Source organism: Urocitellus parryii, chromosome 9, assembly GCF_045843805.1.
Source record: "Urocitellus parryii isolate mUroPar1 chromosome 9, mUroPar1.hap1, whole genome shotgun sequence".
Classification (NCBI taxonomy): Eukaryota; Metazoa; Chordata; class Mammalia; order Rodentia; family Sciuridae; genus Urocitellus; species Urocitellus parryii.
Genome location: NC_135539.1, coordinates 32,338,275 through 32,362,339, shown reverse-complemented (window position 1 = coordinate 32,362,339; position 24,065 = coordinate 32,338,275). Strand labels below are relative to the sequence as shown.

General features: G+C 41.5%; 1 protein-coding gene across 1 annotated transcript; it reads right to left on the bottom strand.

Annotated features, from left to right (window-relative positions):
- Positions 1-612: 612 nt before the first annotated feature.
- On the bottom strand, positions 613-23,563 carry Kpna7 (karyopherin subunit alpha 7). Its single transcript, XM_026404185.2, has 10 exons — positions 23,498-23,563; positions 21,122-21,250; positions 13,697-13,779; positions 13,021-13,289; positions 11,505-11,587; positions 9,382-9,645; positions 7,515-7,748; positions 5,513-5,695; positions 2,513-2,659; positions 613-663 (listed from the first exon to the last, which is right to left on the bottom strand). Exons 1-10 carry the CDS (start codon positions 23,561-23,563, stop codon positions 613-615), a joined length of 1,509 nt encoding a protein of 502 aa, XP_026259970.2.
- Positions 23,564-24,065: the final 502 nt, after the last annotated feature.

Below are 24,065 nucleotides of genomic sequence, written 5' to 3'. Positions count from 1 at the left end.
GGTTATATAGCTATCACCACCATCCACCTCCAGAACTTTTTCAATTTGCAAATCTGAAACACTCCCCACATTCAACACCGATTTCCTATTTCCCCTCCACTCCGACCCTGGCATGTACCATTCATTCTATTTTGTCTTTATCAGTTTGACTGCTCTAAAGATGTCTTAGAAGTGAAATCAAGTCACATTTGTCTTTTTATTTACTAATTTATTTATTGAAGTACAGGGGATTGAACCCAGGGGTGCTCTACTGCTGAACTATAGCCCCAGCTCTTTTAATTTGTTGTTGTTATTTTTTGAGACAGGATCTCAGTAAGGGGCCCAGTCTGGCCCCAAATTTGTGATCCTCCTGCCTCAGCTCCTGAATAGCTGGGACTACTATGTGCCACTGTTCCTGGATTATTTTTAAAAGCAGTTTTAATATACATAGAACATTATTCTTAAACCATGAAAATGGATATAATGGGTGTAGCGGTTACTTTTAGAGCTCTCAGATGAGTCCAAGAGATAAAGCCATATGGGATATGTCTCCTATTTGTGAAGTTTTCTTAAGAATCTTTAACCCACAAAGATGAAAGATGGTCATTAAGTGTGTCCCATGCTCCCCATGGTTCATGTGCTGAAAGCCTTGTTCCCAGTATGCTGGTGTTGAGGTGGTGGAACCTTTAAGAGATGGGCCCAGTGCAAGGTGGTCAGGTCACTAGAGGCCTCACCCTAGGATCCTTAATGTTCTCAAGGGACCCCAGTTAGTTGTCACAAAAGAAACTTGCTATGAAAAGAAGCAAGACTGGTCCCTGAATCCCTTTTGCCTCAAGTCTTGCCACGTGACTGGCCCACCATCATGTGCTCCCACCATGATGCCATCCACCATGTTCTGATGTAGTCAAGGAGGCCCTCACCAGAGGCCATACAGATGAGACTGCCCAATCCAGGGCATTCAGCCTCCAAAACGGTCAGCTAAATAAACCTCATTTCTTTGTGAGAACCCAGCTTTAGGTATTTTGTTATAGCAACACAAAACAGTACCTAATATAAATGCAAGTCAAAACCATAAGATATTACTTCATACCCATTATGATGGTTATGATTAAAAAAAAAAAAAGAAGGTCAAGGCTGAGGCTCAGTAGTAAAGTGCTCACCTGTCATGTGTGAGGCACTGGGTTTAATCCTCAGCACCACATTAAAGTAAAATAAAAGTATTGTGTCCACCCACAACTAAAAAAAAATACATAAAAAAATCAGACAATAACAAAGATTTGAGAAGTTAGAAATCTGTATAATGTTGGTAAGACTATAAAATGGGACATCCATTGTGGAAAACAGTATGGTAGTTCTTTAAAAGTTAAAGATAGACCTGCCATGTGATCTAGCAATTCTCCTTCTGGGTATCTATTCAAAAGAATTTGAAGCAGAAGATACTGGGGAATGAAATTGACCAAATTATGTTGTGTGCATGTTTCAATATGTAAAAACAAATCCCACTAATATATGTAATTATAACACACCAATAAAACAGAATTTTCTTAAAAGCCCACCTTGAAAAAAATAGAATTGGAAGCAGGGACTCTAATCAATATTTGCTCACTCATGTGGATAGCAGCATGCGTCACGGAAGTTAAATGGCATAAGCAACCCAAAGGGTCCATTAGTGGAAGACTTATAACAAAGCATGGGGTATACATTCAATGGAATATTATTCTGCCTTGAAAAAAGAATGAAATTCTGACACAGATTGTTAGATGAATGAAACTGGAAGACATCCTGAGAAGCAGAAATAAGTCAGTGCAAAAGAACAAATATTTTATGGTTCTACATAAATGATGCCTCAAGAGTAGTCAAATCTACAAAGTAGAATGGCAACTACCAAGAGCTGGAAATAGGAGACCAGGGAGTTAGTGTTCCCTGGGTATGGAGTTTCCGTATGGGAAGATTAAAATGTTCTGAAGGTGGATGGGTTAAGATGGATGGTTGTACATAACATGAGTGTACATAACACCACTAAGCTACACTGGTGTTACAGGGGTATACTTCATATTATAAACATTCTATCATAAAACCTTTTAAAAACATCTAATATCTGATCATTACTCTCTGCAGTTGCTGAAAATTTAGAAGCCTTTTGTTGAATGCTTCACCCAACATTGTGTTCCAGAAAGAGAAAAAATGGCTTTTCAGAAGTTAGACCCGACTTCACTGTTTGCATTCTTCAGTAGAAAGACTCTTTAGTACCTACCCCATGTTCTCCCTCTCCACCCCTCCCCAACGCAGGCAAATGGTTTTAAGCCAGAGGCATCAGGACAAGCCCCTCTGGTATTAGACCAGCTTCCTGACACTCCAAGGCCAACTAGACAGCAATGGTAAGCAGTCACCAAGCTAAGTTCAGAGGAGGGTCAGGAGGGAAGCCCATCTGCCTGGTCACCTGACTCATAGCAGCATCACCAGCAGGGTGGTCACTAGCAGACGTGGGCTGCCAGCATGGACGGGCACTTCTTTCCTCTTGGAAGTCACTTACCTCACCAAAGTGTTTCTCAATGAGGTTCTGAGCAGCCTGGCTGATCTGATGGTTCTCGTGCAGTTGTAAAGCCTCGATCCTGTCGATCCCACCCAGCTCTTCTATCAGAATGCACATGTTTTCCTTCTCACATATTCTCTCTGCTTTCTGGAGGCCACACAAAAGATAATGAGACCCTGGGCAGTGTCCTAGGGAGGTAGAACCTTGCCAGCCCTCATGGGAGTGTCCCTCGAGGGAATAAAACCAAAAGCTCCTGGTCCAGCGTGAGCAAAGTTTCATGTTCCCCAGATTGATTAGAAAGGGCATGATCTAGCCAGGCATGGTAGCTCACACCTGTAATCCCAGCAGCTGGAGAGGCTGAGGCAGGAAGATCACAAGTTCAAAGCCAGCCTCAGCAAGTGAGGTGCTAAGCAACTCAGACCCCATCTCAAAATAAAATACAAAGTCGGGCTGGAGAAATGGCTCAATGGTCAAGTGCCCCCGAGTTCAATTCCCTGAACCTGCCCCCCCCCCCGCAAAAAAAAAAAAAGAAAAAAAAGAAATGGCATGATCTTACCATTTCAGATATTTATGATTTGTAAATATACCATATCATATATTGGTATATAATATCATAAATACATATATAAATGTATGTTTATATAAAACATTTACATAAAATCTATGCATTTCTTTGCCAAAATACAATATTTCTAGACTATCAATTCATAAGGGATGGTGGGTTTTTTTTTTTTTGGCTGAATATATTACTGTCCATAAATACAACATTATCACTGTTTAGTAGATAGTCCCTTCTAACTAATGGACGTTGTTTTCAATACAATTTGAAAGAATGTTCTAGAAATGCTATGTAAATGAATTTAATCCAACGCCAGTCATTGGCTTATTATCCAAGGTTATTCATTCCTTCAAATGTTTATCTATCTTATGGGTAAGGCTCACAAAGCTAGAAATACAGAGATGATTTAGAGAAGGTCTTTCTATAACTCACTGTTGGGGTCAGCCAGTAAATAATTGTTACAGAGTAAAAATTACAATGTCATAAACAATCAGGGTTGAGTGATAGAAAATGCATAGGGCAGGCTTCGAAGGGATCACAGATCCTGAATGAATGGCCCTTTGTCAGAGGTATCTTTTCTTTGGGGATATTAGCATTCCTAAAAGAAGGGACAGTAAGGACAATGTTTTGAAGGCAAATGCCACATATGAGAAAAGAGTAGTTCAGCCAGATACCATATTTGGGGAACACAGAGAGAGATAAAGCCTGAAGGTTGTAAGCAGTGACCAAAAAAAAAAAAAAATGTTGTATGGATCAAATCAAACATAATGCAAGCCACATCGTTCATTCAATGAGAATTTGAGCTACGTGTCTGAGCCTTGGTATCAAGAAAATGTGTTTTCATAAACTTTTCATGTCCAACTTTGTCTACTGGCTGCTGAGTCTCCACCCTTTATCTGTTTGATTTGCTCACCGTCAGGATGTAATTAGGCTAGGTTTCAAATCTGGCCTCCACTGAAGTCTGTTCATTTTAAGATGGTTACATGAAAAGAAGGCTCAAAGTAGATTTTTAAAAGGAATTTCCTGGTGTTACTTTGAAGCTCTTCTAATGGCTTAGCCAAATATAAAAGGAGCTTAATCAAATGAATATAGCCAGCCTCCAAGATGGCCCCAAATGATCCCCAACTCCTGGTATTTATGCCCTGTGTAGTTTCCCATTGGATTGAATAGGGCTGTCTTGTGTAAGCAACAGGGTGCTGTTGAAATGGCATATGACCTCCAAGGATAGGTCATAAAAGACATTGGGACTTCCAGCTTGCTTTAATTTGGCTTGCTTCATAGATGGCCAGCTGCCATGGTGGAAAGATGCTCAGGCAGCCCAATGGAGAGGGAAGTGACTCACCAGCCAGGTGAGTGAGCCCATTTGGAAACTGATCCAAGTGGAAGCCTTCAGATGATATCAGCCCAGGCTGACATCTTGACTGAACCTCATGCAAGACCCTGAGCCAGAACCATCCTACTAAGCTGGCCCCAGATTCTTAACTCCAGAAAGTTCTGTGAGATACTCCATGTTGGATTTAAGCTACACAGGAATGATGTGTTATGCAGCAATATAGACCTAACACAAATAACATATAAACACTGGCTTAATTTTGCTTTATTATTTCAGAACTAAGACTTTTCTAGAATTCTAGTTCCATCCTTGGTAGTCCCTTTCCCTAAGGACATAGCTGAATGGGACAGGAACTTCAGGGTGGCCCCACAAGGTTGACCACTGATAAATGGCTGCCTCTTCCAGGATATCCTATGTTTTAATCTTTCTAAACACTTGAGTAGAATTGTCTAGCACTTCTAAAATACAATTAACTAACTATTCTAAAATAAAGAACTTGTGACTTTGATCCTGTTTCAAACCTTCCACTAGTTTCCTGGCCTCACTCAGAATAAGTCAACATCTTCACAGACCCTACACGACCCAGCCCCTGCCTGCCTTCAGCCTGATCGCCTACGATTTTCCATCCATTTGTTCTGGCCACACCTCCTTCTTGCTACTCCTTTTGCCCAAGACGTCCGCATCTGGGCAAAGGATCTTTCGATTTTTACTCAAATGCATTCCTTCTCCTGACCACAGCCCATAGGACAGCTACATCCATTCCCGACCCTGAGCAATTAGTGACTATCCCTGATCTGATAGACTTTATCTAGAACTCCCTCCCTGGTGTGTCTGTCCCCCACCTCACTAACATAGAAACTCTACCAGAACAAGGACTTGGCACTGGCATATTCTGAGTATTCCCAATGGCGCCTGGCACAAAGTCATTCATTTGAGAAAATGAAGGCAGTCATCCTTCATTGAGCTGCTTGGTTTTGTGTTGTCCACAGGACATGTGGTTAGGGAGGGTGGAGAGGAAAGAGCATCCTACTTGAGTTTGAAGCACCTAATTCAATGTTTTAAAACTAGAGACTTCTGTTTACACACCAACCTGTTCAGGAGAGCTCACCTGGAGAATGTAAGCGACGACATCGAGAATGATGTTAACCATCCTCACGTCCGGGACGCTGAGCAGATTCAACAGTGGCCCCATGACTCCAGAGTGGACAAGCCGAAATATCTGGTCCACCGTGGCCCCCGAGACGAAGTTAGCCACTGTCCACACGGCCTCTCTCTGAACTCTAAACTCTCCCTGCAGAGACAGAACATTGATCTTCTCTACTTATCCCAAAGAACCAAAATACAGCGGTGCTGACTTGGTTAACTTTCTGGGTGGGATGGTGACAGTCAGGACTTTATATGCAATTTAGTAGAATGCCCTGGCTACCTGCCTCTGGTTCTGGATCAGAAGATGGCATCTAAGAAACCATGAAAAAGGAAACCGTTCCAATGGGTCCTTGGGGGTAGTTTCTCAGGTCAAGTAGACTCATTTCCCTACGTCAGGCTACAAGGAAACTAGAACCAACATAATCCAGGTAATCTACATAGATTAGGAATTGTGCTTGGAATTGTAGATGATAGTGGCCTTTTTCTGACTGAACCCAGGGGTACTTAACCACTAAGCCCCAACTCAAGCCTTTTTTATCTTGAGACAGGGTCTTTCTAAGTTGCTGGGGCTGGCTTGTGATCCTCTTGCCTCAGCCGCCTGACCCTCTGGAATCAAAGGCATGCTGCATTGCACCCAGCTCTATGTTTTTATTCTTCTTGACCAAGTAAAACTTTGGACACATTCTGTACTAGGTCACACAAAAGTGATCTATGGGACTGAATCAGCCCAGAGGCAGAGAGAAAGACCACTGAAATATTACTCAATGAATCTTTTTTTTTTTTTTTTAAGCAGGTGGGTGTACCAGGGACTGATCTCAGGGATACTGGACCACTGAGCCACATCCCCAGCCCTATTTTGTATTTAATTTAGAGACAGGATCTCACGGAGTTGCTTAGCGCCTCACTGTGGCTGAGGCTGGCTTTGAGCTTGCAATCCTCCTGCCTCAGCCTCCCTAGCCGCTGGGATTACTGGTGTGTGCCACCCCGCCCAGCTCAATGAATCTTTTACATTTCTAAAAAGCACTTGGCCCAGAAATAGGGACCTAATTTATCATGGATCCTTCTATTCCTAGGGAGAAGGACTTGCTCTTTTTTTTTTTGACGGAGGCAAACTAGCCTCAGCATTGAACAAAAACAAAAATAAATAATGTATGGTGCCAAATGAATTATATTTCAAAAGACATGGCTTGAAATATGAGTACTATCTGATTCATAACTGGATTTTTAAGATTAAAACAGTTACAGATTCAGGTATGATGTAGAATAGGTAGTGCTCAAATGACTGGAACATGCCATGACCTAGACTGCACACCTGCCTACCTTTTCCTACTTGACATGCACCTGGGAACCCAACATCCAATGTCAGAACAGAGAAGTTTCTCTTCCCCATGCAATGACTCCTGCCTCCTCACCCCCAATCGGTGCTAACCACTCCTGACTATAGATGGTTTAAATGTAGCAAAATGAAACACTGATAATAATTGCTCCAGGGAAGTAGGAATCAGGAGGTGGAAGGAAGCCTTATTATATTTCTACTTTTGCATTTCCATTTTCCATTTAGATCACCTCTTTCATCAACTTTATTTGTATACCGAAAAGCTACCTTTTTTTTTTCCAGTGTATGACATCACCATAGCCTGATAAGATTTTCCTCTTAAAACAAAGCAAAATCTCCTCCCTCTTGGCAGGCATATTCTCTGACCATGCCATTAGAGATAAGCCATTATTTACTAGCTCAAGATTTTTATGGATGTGTGAGCTGTGGGGTAACCTTTTCATGGAACAATGTTTAGTCTTCCAGATATTTGATAGGCTCTTCACAATGGAAGCCCCCTTCCTTTTTCCAGACAGATTCATAGCTTTGTTGTGATCTCAATTTCCTTTTCAGCCTGCATCTACATCCCTGAAGGAATCAGGGCCATAGGAAATACTCTCTTGCTGTGGACTTTGAATGTGCCACTTACGTCCTTTAGTATGTCCACCAATGGCGGCAGCATGTTGAAAGCAATCAGCTGCTGGATGTGCTGGTGAGGCCCAGCGGCCACATTGCTCAGGGTCCAGGCCGCTTCCTTCTGGATGGAGATACTAGAGTGCTTCAGGAGCGGGGCCAGCACAGTTAGCAAGCCGGCATTGATGGCCAGCTGGGTCTGGTGATCTGTTCCCGTGACAACATTCCCCATCGTGCGGAGAGAAGGAATCTGGAAGAACAAAGTTAGAAGTCTAACCGGTATTGCAAATCTATCACAGTAGAAAGTGACAGTCACACCCGGTTCTGTGCCCTCCCAAACATCAGTCATGCTATGGAGTGAGCTCTCTGAAAGCTCATGAACCAGAATTAAATCCACAATTCTTATTAATTACACACATCCATGGCTGTTCTTACATAGTTTCAAGGTACTGGCCAGTTTCCTAAAAGTTCTAGCTTAAGTAGGATAGAGGTCAAGGGATACCTTTATCAGGAAATGCTGTGGCTCCTTCTACTTTCAACTGGGGAAAACACTAAACTGATTATAGCATTGATCATGTCATAACTTCCACTGCATTTGTATGTGGCCCTGGTGTCAAGCTTCTATTATATATTTAAGTGGAACAAATGAGATTATGGTGGCATTTCTTGGTGTACTCATGCACCCGCTTCATGATAATTGTAAAGGTCAATGATTGGATTCAAGGCAGCAACTCTCCTAGGGAGACTGACTGTGAACTTCTCTGGAATTCTCTGCACTGTAGTGGCAGTCCCCAGGAAAGCCCATCCAGAGTTCTAGAGTTTTCCTAGCCTATTAGGCTACATATCTGTTACTCATGCGAGAGGCCAAAGCAGGACTGTTGGCCAATCACAGCCTTGCCAGGACAGCTCCAGTTGAGTCCCAGAACTTTTATAAGAAGTTGCTTCTTTTCTTATTCTCTTTACTCTGTGTCCCCAGCTCTATTCCCAAACCAATCTTAACATCTGAGAAACACTACCACGCTCAGAACATGATTGCTAAGGCTGCACAATCTATAATATTAGGTATAAAAATCAAGAGGGGCAGATTAGAGGTGAGTGAATATACCCACCTCTCTCAAAACAGTATATTATATAGGTGGCACACGTTTAATAACCTATCAAAGTGTTTGCTAATAGTTTTAGTTGCCATTTGTCTATATCAAGGTAACTTAAGAATATGGATGGGGGGAATAATTTTTTTATATTTGTATAAGAAATTCAATTATACAGTGAACTTTGCATGCACGCACGCACACGCGTGTGCGCACACACACACACAGTACAAACCAAATTGTTTAAATTCACATGTACAGACCCCTAGAAGGAAAGACATAAAAGTAGTTCCCTGCATGGTAGGTTATAAGCAATTTTCACTTGGTGGTTTTCTATTTTTTCCAGTTATCAGGTTAAAAAGTAAATCCTTTAGTCAGGCACACTGGTACATGCCTATAATCCCAGGAATTTGGGAGTCTAAGGCAGGAGAATTGCAAGTTTGAGGCAAGCTCAGCAGCTTAGCAAGACCCCACCTCAAAATAAAATTTTTTAAAAAAGGATTGATGATGTAGTTCAGTGGCAAAATGCCTCTGGGCTCAATCCCCAGTACCACAAGAGAAAGGCCCTTTAACAACCCTATTATTTTTAGATCAAAATAGACCCAAATCTTTGGTTAGAGGATGGCAAAGACCAGGGAAATGCAGATGACATTCTTTGTTCCAAGCAAAGGATTAGAGCCGACTGTGGAGAGACCAGGGATGGGGGAACAGAACCTTGCAAAGTGAATCTGGCTTTCAAATTTGAATCTCAAGGCCCTTACAGAGACGGGTGGGACCCAGAAAGACGTTTACCAAGATACTGAGTTCCGATCTGGTCATGAGGTCCACCAGCCTGGGCAGGACCCCTGTGTGGACCACTTGCCCGATGCGTTCATTACAGCCATCGGTGAGGTAGGACAGAGCCCAGCAGGTGTCTGAGAGAACCTCATTGTCCTGATGCTGCAGCAGTTGGGAGAGGATAGGCAGCATTTGCCTCACGGCTTCACTGCAAGGATATGGGTTCTTGTTCCGGCACAGGTTGGACAAGGTCCATGCGATATTCCGCAGAAATGTGATCTGTAACGAGGAGAGCTTCCAGCATCAGGTGCAAAGGAGAGAAAATGCAAATCACAGCATTCCCTTCCCATCTTTGATCAATATTATTGATCAGCATGAACCAAAGCTTTTGAGCTTCAAATAGAAACTTGTTCTAGGCAGTGGTGTATATTGGAGACAAAAAGAACCAGCTTTTTTTAATTTCATATTTGAATGTTAGATGGAGGTTTCTTATTTAAAAAAAAAAAAAGTTGTAGTATTCTTTACCCACTCTAGGGGCAATGGATGATCTAATTTGTTTTTCATTGGTTAAAAAAAAAAAAAAATCAAACACAAATCACTTGGTCTTTTTGCCCGTCTAAAGCTCTACTGGCCTGTCGATCATATTTCTGATCTTTTATTTGAAATCAGTTTTCCCTACCCTACCTCTGAGTCCTATCACTTTCTGCTTTTAAAAGTCCAGCCTCTATCATCATCTGTCTTTGATGAATTGCTCCCTCTGGGGTAGAAACGTGTGCCAGGGCCTTCAACACCCTGCTCCTCAATCCTGCCATTGGCTTTTCTCCAGCCCCTGACCCACAATATGAGGAGGGATGGGACGAAGTCCTGGGGGTTCCAACATTTAGGAGTCAGGCAGAGCCCAGCAAGAGGATGGGGAAGAAATGGCTCCCTTGACAATAGAAAACCAGGTTCAGTGTCACAGTGCCAAGAACAACTTTTTCAAAAGGAAATGGCTGGCAAACTGTAAAGAGCCGCCTAGTAAACCTTTTCAGCCTTGCAGGACATGTGTCTCTAACTGTGACAACTCAAATCTGCCCTCATCTTACAACCATGGCCACGGAAGATATGGAAACCAACAGCATGGGACTGTAAAATTCTACAAAATAAGCACCAGCCAGGTTCAGTTTGGTAACTGGTGTTGCCTAGCTGGACCCCCAACTGGATGTCCCATATGTGTATGATCATCTAGAATGACACATCCATGAACCTGCCTTTGCTGTCACGGTCCCCTCTGACTAACCTCTGCTGTATGTCTATAACGAAAGTTCTGATTCCTTTTTCTCTCCCTCTTTCTTTCTCTAGGAGGACAGTCATCCAAACAACCTATCCAGAAGCCCAGAGCACCCCTGCTTCCCTCCGTCTTCCATGTCCAGTGTCACTGCAACCCTGTCCATCTGCCTCACCAGCTTCCTCTGCTACAATCCCACCCCAGGCAGCCAGGAGGGTCTTTCTGAAAGATCAGACCACCTTCCTTCTTGCTTTGACATCCTCATCCTGGTGGCTTCCCTTTGCCACCAGGATGACGTCCAATTCCTTTGCCCTACCCACCATCTTACATTTCTCTCTCCTTGCAAACTCCCTAGGTCATGGCCACCTTTTTCCAAGCTCAAATACATCCTGTGTTCTCCAGCCTTGAGGGTTTTGTACTTGTTCCCTTTGCTTCTTTGCATTTTTGTTGGAGGCAAGTTGAGAACCCAATTCGTAAATCCAGGAGTTTTCTGTTGTTACATGTTGATCAACTTTGACTCTGAGCTTCAAACCTAGACCCTATCACCCATGTACAGAACCGGAGCATCATCACATCTTTTGGTGGTCCCTTTGTGGGACCTCTTAATCATTAATGTTTGCAGGATGATGAGCTTTGAGAAAACTTTAATGGACCTCTGTTAATACCCCCAAAAGAAAGATCAGTGCTACTGGTCCCTAAGGACAACTTTGGGTCAGTCTTTTACCAAAATGATCCTCTGTCCTAGACCCCTACTATCATAAGGGACTAGGGAGCAGCCACATGATATGGCATTACTTAGGAACTACTTCTCCAATTTCCCAACCCTGGGAATCGGTCACCTAGCTAGGTCTTCTCCTTTGAAGACACTCACTGGTATGGCTGACGAAACCAGGGCTAACAGATGTGGAATGGCATTGCTCGCAATCACGACATCTCTGAATTCTGAGCCATCACCTACAAATAGATCAGAAGATGACATTCAAAGAGAGAACAAAGTGGGTGATACGCTTTTAAAAAGTTTATGCAAAGACGAGACACGAAAACACATTCTTGGAGGTTTGGCAAGTAGCAGTATAGTCATGGACTAGATCTGAGGTCACCAAGGTATCTGCTGGGTGGACATTCGTGATATGACAAGCAGGCACCACACAGTACCGCTTGCTAAAAGAGGAGGCTGTGGACACAAAGGAGAGAGCCAACCTGGTCCAGGCGGCACACCATAAGTGTTGGCAGCCTTTCATAGTGCTATTCTCAGGAAGATTGAAGCTAATGCAAACCCAGAAGATACAGGTAGCGGGGGCAGAAACTTACAAACGCAATTCAGAACAAAATCTGGGAATCGATAGAGGCTGGCAATCAGCCATCTGCATCTCTGAGTAGTGTCCTTAGGAGTCTTACCATTGAGGCAAGGCAGAAGTCACATTATACCACCCAGGCTGGCCTGTACTTGACAAGACCCAGAAAAATGAGAAACACATCTGAAATAGATGCATCATTTCTGCAAGCATTTGTTAAAGCAGTTACTTTATATTCTGTTTGCTAATTCCAATATCTGAAGTCCTTGGAGATCTAATCATACTTGTGTTTCTGCAGACTCCGTCATGGTGGGTGGCTCCTTCTCCAAACTTGAAATTGCTAATATTTGGCTGTTCTTAATTTGTCAAAATCCTGAGGCACCCAATTGAGGTTCCCCCCCCCAATAACCAGAGAGCATGTCGATTTACTTCAGCCAGGAATCTGGGGGTTTCCAGCCCTACAGCACTCACTCTCTACCCTGTGCTTTCTCAGACATGCAGCCATAGCCAGAGGTCCCCAATCTACACAGTTTTAGGACTGCATTTTTGGGGAAGAGGTTTTACCCCAAGCTAAGAAGACTTTTTCTACCTTAGTGCTTTCACTGGAGGAAGAGTTCTTTCAGGGTCCTGGATCATGCAAGCATCCAACAGAAACCCCAGTACTGCATGGGCCAAAGACTCAGCTTTAGTTCCTGAAGCTATTAAGATTTGAGGCTGGGCTGGGGTTATGGCTCAGTGGTACAGTGCTTGCCTAGCATGGGTGAGCAATTCCCAGTCCTGCATATAAATAAATTAATTAAATAAAGGTCCATCAACCACTATTAAAAAAAAGTAAGATTTGAAGCTGTGTGATCCTAGTATTGGCAAAGGTCCCTGCAGCCTGTCACATTAGCATGCACTTCATCATCTAGTTTCAGTGTCAATGTTTGGTCTCTGAACTTGGTTCTGAACTTTGAAAGAGCATATGGTACCTTTCCCAGAACTTCTAGGTTTTCATACTGGGAAGGATTCCAGAACATGGAGAGCACCGTACTACCCAAAGAGCTCACGTCGCACACCATGTGTCTTAGCCCACTAAGAACAGAGCCTCACCGGCAATATTCCCGAGCGCCCACACAGCTTGCTCGCACACGGTCAGATGGGGAGAAGACAGGAGCTCAATCAAGGGCAGGACGGCGCCCCCTTCCACCACGGCTCGGGTCTGATCCGAAGTCCCAGAAGCAATGTTGGTGAGAGCCCAGGCTGCCTCGAACTGCAGGAAGGGATGGAGTGACCACTTCAGGAACTCCACCAGCCTCGGGATGAGTCCTGCTGCAACAAACGATTTCAGGGGAGGGTTCCGTTCCCGGGACAGCATTTTCCTATGAAAGGAAAGAGAGGGGAGTACAGGGAGGGAGACCTTCAGGACCTCCTTCTCGATGTTCTTGGCATTTCTAACATCACAGAAAACAAACAGCAGGACCCCACAGCCACTTAACTCAGCCTATAACACTGTGTAGCCACCAGGCAATATTCTCTTTGCATATTATCTGTGAGCTAAAGGTCCTGTAGAGGCTACAGTAAATTAAGCAATTCATCTCTGATAACATATTGCATCTTTTCTGTTGCCCTCTAAACAGTATAGCATAGAACCTTAGTCTTGCTTTTAGAAGGACTAGCCTTCTCCTGTGTTTTATGAGCATTTTCTCAAAGCCAAGAATCCAAAGGGGTCATTAGAGCTCATTTCAGGCTGTAAACCTGCAAATAGCAAAAATCTGCTTGGTGATACCTGGCTGCCTGTGTGGCCTGGAAACATACAACTGGATCAGAACTATTCACACCTTTGATTATTTCATCCAGAGTGAGGTCGACCTGCAAAAGAGAGACACAGTCAGGCCAGAGTCTTTGTCAAAAGAGAGAATAAATATCACCTAGTCTACTCATCTATCCTGGTTTCAACAGGATGCCCCTTTGTGCATGCAGGTCTATAGTAGGGAAGGGGGTAAAACTTCTTTGGTGCATAGGTCATAGGTCATAGTGGATACTCTCTATGCTTAAGGGAGGAATAATTCACTTGGATCTTCCGAACCCTTTTACTCTGTGCATTAACATAATAGTGGATATCAGAAAAACAAATAGCAAGTGAGGACCTTCAAATTAACCATCTTCTGTAAAGGCAATGAGAAAACTGACAATCTCAAAGCAAGTAGAAAAAAAGGAAATAATAAAGACTAAAAACAGAGATTGAGAAAATAGAGAAAAGTCAACGAAAGTAAAAGTTGGTTCTTGAAAATATCAACAAAACTACATTTAGCTAGATTTACCAAGAGAGAAAAGAGAACCAAGTCATTGAAAATCAGAAATTAAAGTGAGGGAATTACTCCTGAACTTTAGAAATTAACAAAAGAGAAATAGGAGCAATGACAACAAATTAAATAGTTTAGATGAAGTAGACAGATTCCTAAAAATGCATAACCACCAAAAGTGATAAGAAACAGAAAATCTGAATAGAGCTATAACAACTAAAAAGATTGAATTAGGAACTATAAAACATCCCTCAAAGAGACGTCTAGGCCTATATGGCTTAATGGTGAATTTCCCAAACATCAGAAATAACACAATCTGGCCAGTCACGTGGCACATGCCTATAATCCCAGTGGCTTGGGAGGCTTAGGCAGGAGGATCATGAGTTCAAAGCTAGCCTCAGCAAAAGTGAGGAGCTAAGCAACTCAGTGAGACCCTGTCTCTAAATAAAATACAAAATAGGGCTGGAGATGTGGTTCAGTGGTTGGATGCTCCCAAGTTCAATCCCCATACCCTCCTCCCCCAAAAAAAGAAATAATACAAACTTTTACAAATTCTTCCCCTGCCCCCTGCAAAAAAAGAAAAAAAAAAAGAAAAATCAAAGAATGGGAACTTTCTAAGTCATTATTTGAGGCCAGCATTACCTTGATAACTGCATTAGTACATTTTCTGTGGCTATAATAAAATACCTGAGGCTGGGTAACTTACAAAGTAAAGAAGTTTATTTGCCATATGCTTCTGGTGGCTAGAAGGTCAACATCCCATGGTATTGGTATCCCAGTCAGGGCCCCTTGACTGCATCACAACATGACACAGTAATGGAAAGAGAACAAATGGCATGCAAAAAGGTCAAGCTCATGTACTAGCGTTACTTTATAACTATCTACTGTTGTGAGAACCATGATCTTGCAAAAACTACATTAATCCCTTCAGAGGGTGAGGCCCCCAGTGACCTAATTACATTGCATGAGGCGCTACCTCTGAATCGTTCTACCCCCTCAACACTACCACACAGGAAAGAACAAGTTTCCAGTTCATAAACCTTTGCGGGTGGGAAACACTCTCACATCATATTTAAACCCTAACAATACCCAAACAACCAAAGCCATGATGAGGAGAGAGAGAGACATACCAATATCCCGTATCACTACAGATGCAAAAAATCCTCAACAATTGTGTGCATTTATTCCCAAATGCCACAACTACGTGGCATTCAGATCTTTGGAATTAATAAATATTGAAATGTTTTGAAAATGAACAAAAACTTTTACAGCTACCGAGTTTCCTATAAGGTAGTAGTAGTTTGGTAAACTGCACGGCGTTCATGATAATGTGAAATAGGAGGTATCAACGTCAGAAGATCAGTTGCTGGTTTTTCATATGCTGTCTTGAAGTGCAGAATTCTACTAAACATATCACTGTTTAATGCATCTGGTGTATTTCTGAAGAGGCTTTCAGGGTAGCCTGGGCAGACCTGCCCAGTTTATAAGTTGATGGTAACATAGTACATAAATCCAAGGAAATAAGATCTGTAAGAATAGAGGACCAGCTTAGGCTTACATGATGGGTATTCATCCAGTCCTAGTCTGTTTAAGCCGACTTACATGTAAACCAGGATCATCTCTATACAAGTTTATTATAGGTTGCTTTAATATCTTATATGAAATAAGAGAAAAATATACGGTTGTGCATACCCTCTTGTTTTATGCAAGCCAGTTTTGACCTTGTGAGTGTGTTTCTTTGTGCTGGCTCAGTATTGTGTATTGAGAAAGGAAGTGATTTTTGCATCTGTGATATTACAGAGCTCCTCAAAGTCCACCCTCGTGATAGTCTGGGGACATAAGACAGCCAGGTATCTTGTGGGCAGCCTCTGAATCAGTATTTTGGAACCGAGAGGGTTTCCCTTTCTTTTCCAGACCCTAGGATGCTAAACCATTTAAGAAAATAATTTATTCCAAGCAGCTAAAGCATGTGTTAGTTTAAAGGTGTCTGCTTATTTGGTTGAGCAACTTAACTGGTAAAGTGTTATTCTAAAAAAAGGAAATATAAAATGGACAACTATGTAAATACCCATGGTCTGCAGAAACTGCTTCTCTACAATAATACCAAAGTAAGTAATGGAATTTTTTTTTTAAAAGCAGGTCTGCAGTAAAAGATAGTATTGTCTTTTTTAGTCCTCCTGCTCTCAACTCTCATCATTTCTTAATATTTTGCCTTTAAATATGTGAGTCGTAGTGTAAATAACCCCAAATGATAACTATTTCTAGAATAGCAAATATATTAAATTCTTGCAACTTAGGGAATTTACCTATAGTTGTTAACATTAATTGCAAGAAATGGCTCTATACTATTTGAGAAAGTAAACACATTTTTAAAAATGGAGTTTTGATATAGAGTAGAACCAAAACACTCAGTAACATTCATACACAAAATTGAGTGAATAAAGTTGCAGATCAACTTAAAAATCAATTTGTAAGCAAAGTGACTTTTGGGAGTAGTGATTGTTTTATATTTCAATAGTATCAAGTTTAAAAATTAGATGTAAGACACTGTCTTTCTATGTTACATTTTCCCCAGGGATTGAACTCGGGGACATTTAGCCACTGAGCCACATCCCTAGCCCTATTTTGTATTTTATTTAGAGAGAGAGTCTCACTGAATTGCTTAGCACCTTGCTGTTGCTGAGGCTGGCTTTGAACTCACAATCCTTCTTCCTCGGCCTCCGGAGCTGTTGGAATTACAGGCATGCGACACCGCACTATGCTCCCAAGTATTTTTAAATAACTGGTAATCTACACTTGAATAAAAAAGATTCCTTGGTATAAAAAAGTCCTCAACAAAATACTGGAAAACCAAATGTATCAACATATGAAACATTCATCATGAGATTTAACCCAGGAATGCAATCATGATTCGACATATAAAAACCAATGTAGGCCAGGCACGGTGGCACATGCCTGTAATTCCAGCAGCTTGGGAGGCTGAGGTAGGAGGATCATAAGTTCGAAGCCAGCCTCAGCAACAGTGAGGTGCTAAGCAACTGATTGAGACCCTGTCTCTAAATAAAACACACAATCAGGCTGCAGATGTGGCTCAGTGGTTGAGTGCCCCCAAATTCAATCCCCAGCACACACACAAAAACAAAACAAAAAAAACCCACAAAAAAACAAAAACAATGTAATACCCTCTATTAGAATAAAAGGGAAAACACAAATCTTTTCAATAAGTTCAGAAAAAGCATTGGACAAAATTCAGTACCCTTCCATTATAAAAACTAGGAATTTCCTTATACTGATAATAGCACCTATAAACTTAGAATCATACTTAATGGTGAAAGCCTGAAAATTTCTCCCCCTATAATCAGGACTAAGACGGGATATCTGTTCTGCTCCTTGTACTCACATAGTATTAGAAGTTCTAGATAGGCTATTTAGGCAAGAAAAAGAAATAAGGTACATCTAGATAAGAAAGGAAGATATAAAACTATTTCTACTTGCAAATGACTTGATCTTAGATACAGAAAATCCTAAGTAATTTGCAACAAGAAAAATCCTAAACTAATAAACAAGTTCAGTTTCATCGCAGGATCAATAAATAGAAATCAATTTATTTTGGGGCTGGGGATATAGATCAGTTGGTAGAGTGCTTGCCTTGCATGCACAAGGCCCTGGGTTCTAACCCTAGCACCAAAAAAAAAAAAAATCAATTATATTTCTACACATTAGCAATGAATAATCCAAAAATAAAAATAAAACAATTTACAATAGGATAAAATATTTAGGAATAAAAGGTATAAGACTCACATGCTGAAAACTATAAAAAAATTAAACAGCATCTAAATAAATGGAAAGACTTGACATTATTAAGATGGCAATTTTCCTCAAATTGTTTTATAGATCCAATGCAATTACCATCAAAATCTTAATTGTCTTTATTGAAGACATTGACTAACTGATTCTAAAACTCATAGGGAAATATAAAGGACACAAAACAGTCAAAATAATCTTGTAAAAGAAAGCTCACGGTTCCCATTTTCAAAACTTACTACAAAGCTGCAGCAATCCAGTCTCTGTTGTACTGACATAAAGATAACCATATTAGGTTTTTGACAAGGGTGCTGAAATATTCAACGGGTAGAGAATAGTCTTTTCAAGAAAAATGGCACTGGGACAGCTGGATACCACACACAAAAGAAGCTGAACCTTTAGTCATATGGTTTACAAACATTAATTTGAAATGGATCAAAGATTTAAACATAAGAGCTAAAACTAGAAAACTCTTAGAAGAAAACATAGGCAAAAAAAAAAAAACCCTATGTGATTAGATAATGGGTCTAGTACCCAAATTAGAGAAAGAACTCCTACAACTCAATAAAAAATATAAATTACTTGACCTTAAAAAAATGGCTGTAGGGTTTGAATAGACATTTTTCTAAAGAAAAACACAGCCAACAATCATAGGTAAAGATGCTCATTACCATTAGTCAATAGGAAAACATATCAAAATTACAGGATATCCCTTTGCACCCACTAGAGTTGTTTTTTTTTTAAAAAAAAAAAACAGAAAACAAATATTATTAAGAATGTGAAAATGTACAACTGTGTAGCCACTTTGGGAAATAGTTCAGCATATTACTTTCCTATTACTGCTGCAAAAATTATCACAGCCCCAATGACTTAGAAGGAACTTGGTCTCTTACTGTTCGGAAGGTCATTTTCACTGGGCTAAAAGTTCAGGTATCAGAAAGGCTGATTCCTCCTGGAGGCTCTCAGGGAGAATCCATTTCCCTGCCTTTTTCAACCTGTAGTGGGCTCACTTGATTCCTTGCCTGCAGCCTCTCCCTCCATCTTTTTTTTTTTTTTTTTTTAATGTAAGTAAAATAAAGGTATTGTACCTATTTTTATGTGACACTAAGGATAGAACCCAGTGCCTCACACATGGTAGGCAAGCACTCCCCCACTACAACCCAGCCCATCTCCCTCCATCTTCAACTTCTCTGACTTCTCCTTTGTCCTTATAAGGACCATGTAATTATGGTAGGCCTACCCAGATAGTCCAGGAAAATCTCATTAAGATCCTTAACTTAAATTGCAAACTCCTTTTTGTTTTAAGGTAACATTCACAGATTCTAGGGCTTAAAAGACAAGAGATTAGAGGACCATTATTCAGCCTACCACAAAGAGTTAAGCATAGAATTAGCATATAACCCAGCAATGCTTCTCAGTATGCTCCCAAAGGAACTGAAAACACTTGCCCAAGCAAAAACGTGTGCACACATGTTAATGGCAGCATTAATCTTAACAGCCCCAAAAGTGGAAACAACCCAAATGTCCACCATTAATGAATGGATGAACAAAATGTGCTCTCTCCATATGATGGAATAGTGTTCAGTCAGAAAAAAAAAATGAACCAGATATGTGCTACAACATGGAGGAACCTTGAAAACTATGCCGAGTGGAAGAAGCTAAGCACCCAAGGTCACATACTGAAGGACTCCATTCATGTGAAAGTCCAGAAGGTAAACTCACGGAGACAGAGAGTGGTCTCGTATTTGCCAGGGGCTGGGAAGAATGAGATATAGGAACCGATTGCTTAATGGGCATGGAGTTTATTTTTCAGGGGGAGTGGAGAGGAATGAACCCAGGGATGCTTTACCACTGGGCTACATCCCCAGTCCTTTTTATTTTGAGACAGGATCTAAGTTGTTGAGGTTGCCCTTGAACTTGAAGTTCTCCTGCCTTGGCCTCCCAGGCAGTTGGGATTACAGGTGTGCACCACCACACCTGGTTGGGCATGGAGTTTCTATTTGAGGTGATAAATGTTTTAGTGCTGATGGTTGTGTAACCTTGTGAACACTGGAAGTTACTTATTTTATACTTTAAAGGGGTGAATTTGGAGATATGTATATTAGATCAGAATTATTTTTAAAAAAATAAATATGCTAATATAGGATAAATAGGGAAACAATTTTTTTTTCATTGTTTCACACCTTCCTCTGTTGGGAAGAACCCCAAGGACTACTCTAGACTAATGAAGTTTACTTGATATATATGGTTCTTATCCTTATGGCAATTCAGAGAATGATCATATTCATTACCATGGATGAAAGTGGATGCATTATTGAATCCACTTGACAAAATTGAAACAATCTTTGCCCTCAAAGAGCCCTAAGCAGCTGGAATCCCAGACACTGGGGAGACTGAGGCAGGAGGATTGCATGTTCAAGGACAGCCTCAGCAATTTAGCAAGGCCTTAAGCAACTTGGTAAGGCTCTGTCTCAAAATAAAAAATAAAAGGGGTTAAGGATGTGACTCTGTGGTTAAGTGCCCCTGGGTTCCCTGGTACCAAAAAAAAAAAAAAAAAAAAAATCAGGTGGGACTGTAACTCAGTGGTAGGATACCTTGGGTTCACTCTCAATATGTATGTATGAATGTATGAATAAATAAAAACACATATAATGTTATCAAAATTCAAAATTCACAAAATAAGGATGGCCTTAAAGTCAACCCAGGATTTATATACAGTGGAGTTGGGGAGGATGGAGGCTGAAAGATAGTGTTCAAGTCTTAGGAAAGATGTCATGTCCAGGGACTAGATGCCTCTACTTAGAAGTAACCTCCATGAATCCTCATTTCCTAACCCACCAAACTTAGTGCAGCAAGTGAGTTTCCAGTTTGCAGTGGCAATTACTCCCATCAGACATGGATCCCACAGACTCACCACCATGCGTAAAGACCCTTAGCATTCTGAGGAAGGCACTTTGGCTGGAACCATGATTTCTTCACTCCTTCCTTGAAAGGCCCTAAATCAGTCTAGAAGCCCTGAATCTATTAAACACGCCCAAGCCAGAGAAACTCGCTCAAGGATGTATTTTGCACACATCTGCTCTCAATGCCACGTTCTGACGTACCCTTTTGGCTATTTTTTCAGAAGCAGGATCAGCAGACACATGATTGATATTCCTTCTCTTTAAGACCTGCTCATCTTTCCTGGCCTTCCGAAGCTCCACGTTGACAGTGATCCTCTGTTGTCGCCTCATCTAGGGAGGATAAGAAACAGTTGCAACAATCAGAGTCAGAGAGCACACGATGCTTTGTCGTTTAGCCTTTGGAGCAGGTGGCAAGGCCTATGAGTTCATTTTTTACAGTTGCAATAGCCTGGAAGAATCAAGGTCACAGAACCAGTAAATCATCTCGGCCCTCCTCTGCTTTCTCCCAACCTTGTACCTCTAGGAAAAAAAATTCAATCTTCTGCTCCAAATTATAGGAAGGTCATGTTCATCCTTGACAGGCAGAATTCTCAGCCATAAAGACATGAGCAGAGAAATCCACTATCCAAGTCTGAGCATATCCTCATGGATGCTGATTAGTTTGGAAGACTATAAAGTCCTAATGGGCCTAGACCTTCCAGTGGTAGCCAGATTAGTGGGGCTGGGGACTCTGGTGGGCTACCCATGAACTAGATGCACCATCTCAATGTCTTTTACTTAAAGACATTGATGGAAATTTAAAAAGAATTTTTAATTGGATTGGATAGAGAGAAATGATGGGAGAGGAGAGGAGGAGTAGGGGGATAGGAAGGGCAGAATAGACATTATGATTGATGTATGTATATAGGTGACTATGACCAGTGTGATTCTGCAATTTGTACAATTAGAAAAATGAGAAATTATACCCCAATGATACAAATGTATGAATTGCCAAGATCATTGTAATGTCATGTGTAGATAATAAGAATTTTTTAAAGGCTTTTTTCCTTAAATAAGTCAACAATACACAGAAGTATTATGAATCCTGGAGAATGACCTAAACTTCTTGGATAAATTAGTTTATTTATCTGTTTATTTTTATGTGGTGCCAAGGATCGAATTCAGTGCCTCATGCATGCTAGGCAAGCGCTCCGCCACTGAGCCACAGCCACAGCCCTGGATAAATGAGTTTAAAGACTAAAATAGTGGTCTGGGGTTGTGGCTCAGCGGTAGAGCACTCGCCTCGCATGTGTGAGATCCTCAGCACCATATAAAAATAAATAAGTGAAATAAAGGCATTGTGTCCAACTAAAAAATAAATATTAAAAAAGGACTAAAATAGTAATTACAATCATTTATTGCCTAATGATGGGAATGCATTAAGAAACGGGTTGTCAAGACAATTCTGTCATTGTATAAACACCACAGAATGTACTCACACCAACTAAGATAGCTATGTCGTCAGCAAGCAATGCAAGCTTACAGCACCACCATCATCTATGAGGTTGCTAGGTGGTACAAGACTGCAGAAATTAGTTAAGATGTATTAGAGACTTTCGGTTCCTTAAACAAATCATTTAATTCTTGCTTGAAAACAAGGTCATTAGCTGTTAAAAGGCAAAGCAGCACACCTTTGAGGCCCTTGGAACCAATGGTACCGTGGTCCTGTCACCAAATGGGACCTGCTTGTGAACAGAGGGTTTTGTACCTTTGTCTTCTCTCTTCTCAGCTGCTGGCCTTTCCTACTGTTTCCCACAGAGAGGGTTCAGTTCCTTTGTTCTATCTGGTTTCCTTTAATCTGCAATGGTCCTAGAAGCCAGAGAGCCACGCTCGCTGGAACAGTTTACCCTAACTGTGATTTGGTCCTGGACATGTCCTAACCAGGCTTCCACAACCAAGTGCTTCCTTCATCTTAAGCTGCCTTTCAGATTTCCAGTCTTATATGAGATGTCAGTCATGCTACACAGTTGGGGATATAGGAGTAGGAAAGCCATGAGACCAGAAAAGCTGAATGAGAGAATCCACACACACAGATTCCTGCCCCCACCCTAATGTCCACCCTGGAAACAAGCCCAATAAACTGGACTTTTCTGTTCCAGTCCTATTTCTGCAAGGCATGCTACTGCCTTCATGCCAACATTTGAGTTCCTTGGTAGACCTCCTGCTGCCACAGCCCGGCATCTATAGACCTGGCCCTTCAGAGTCAGTGAGCAGCCCCATTTTCTAGATGAAGAAACTAGAACTCTGAAGTTACATAATTTAAAGGTCATATGGAAACCTTGATTTAGGCCCAAAGTTGTCTGGCTCCTAAGTCCATATACTTTTGTCCTCTCTGCCTTTAATATTTTATTTTGAAATTTTTAAACACGTAAAAAAAAATTGAAAGAATCATTCAGTGAACATCTGAACCCCTAAACAAGTATTTTGCTAGGAACTGCCTTCTCTCCCCGCCTCTCCACCTGGTTCTTGATGCCTTTCAACCACGCGATTTTCACCCCACTGGTCCCTGACAGACTGAAGCAGTTGCTTCATACTCACAGATGCATCTTTGCCTCGATACTTAAATTTTCTCAGCCTGTCTTCTGGAACATCTAAGGTAGACATATTGACTGGGAGGAGGAAACCACCTGCAGGGAGGGAAATTACAAGATGTTCAGTGTCCTGTGTGGGGGTTACTGTGTTGAAGTCATCAACTGTTCTGCTCTCCAAAGGATCAGGGGGATCGGAGAGCAGACTCCAAAAGTCGGCTTCCATAGAGTCATTGTGCCAATTCAAAAGGCCACGAGAACTGAGGTGACCAGCCCTGAGAGTAAGAAAGGAAGCCATTCAAAGGCAGGTTGGGGGGCTGGGGCCATAGCTCAGTGGCAGAGTGCTTGCCTAGCATGCATGAGGCACTGGGTTCTATCCTGAGCACTGCATAAGAACAAACAAAATAAAGGCATTCTGTCCAACTACCAAAAAAAAAAAAAAAAAAAAGGCAGGTTGGTTTGAACTTGGCCATTGATTCAAGGAGTTCTAAGCAAAGTTCATGTGTAAAATGCTCCAGAGGGCAATTGGACCCAATAGGAAGATGCCCTCTCCTTGCTCACCCCACCCACCAGCACAG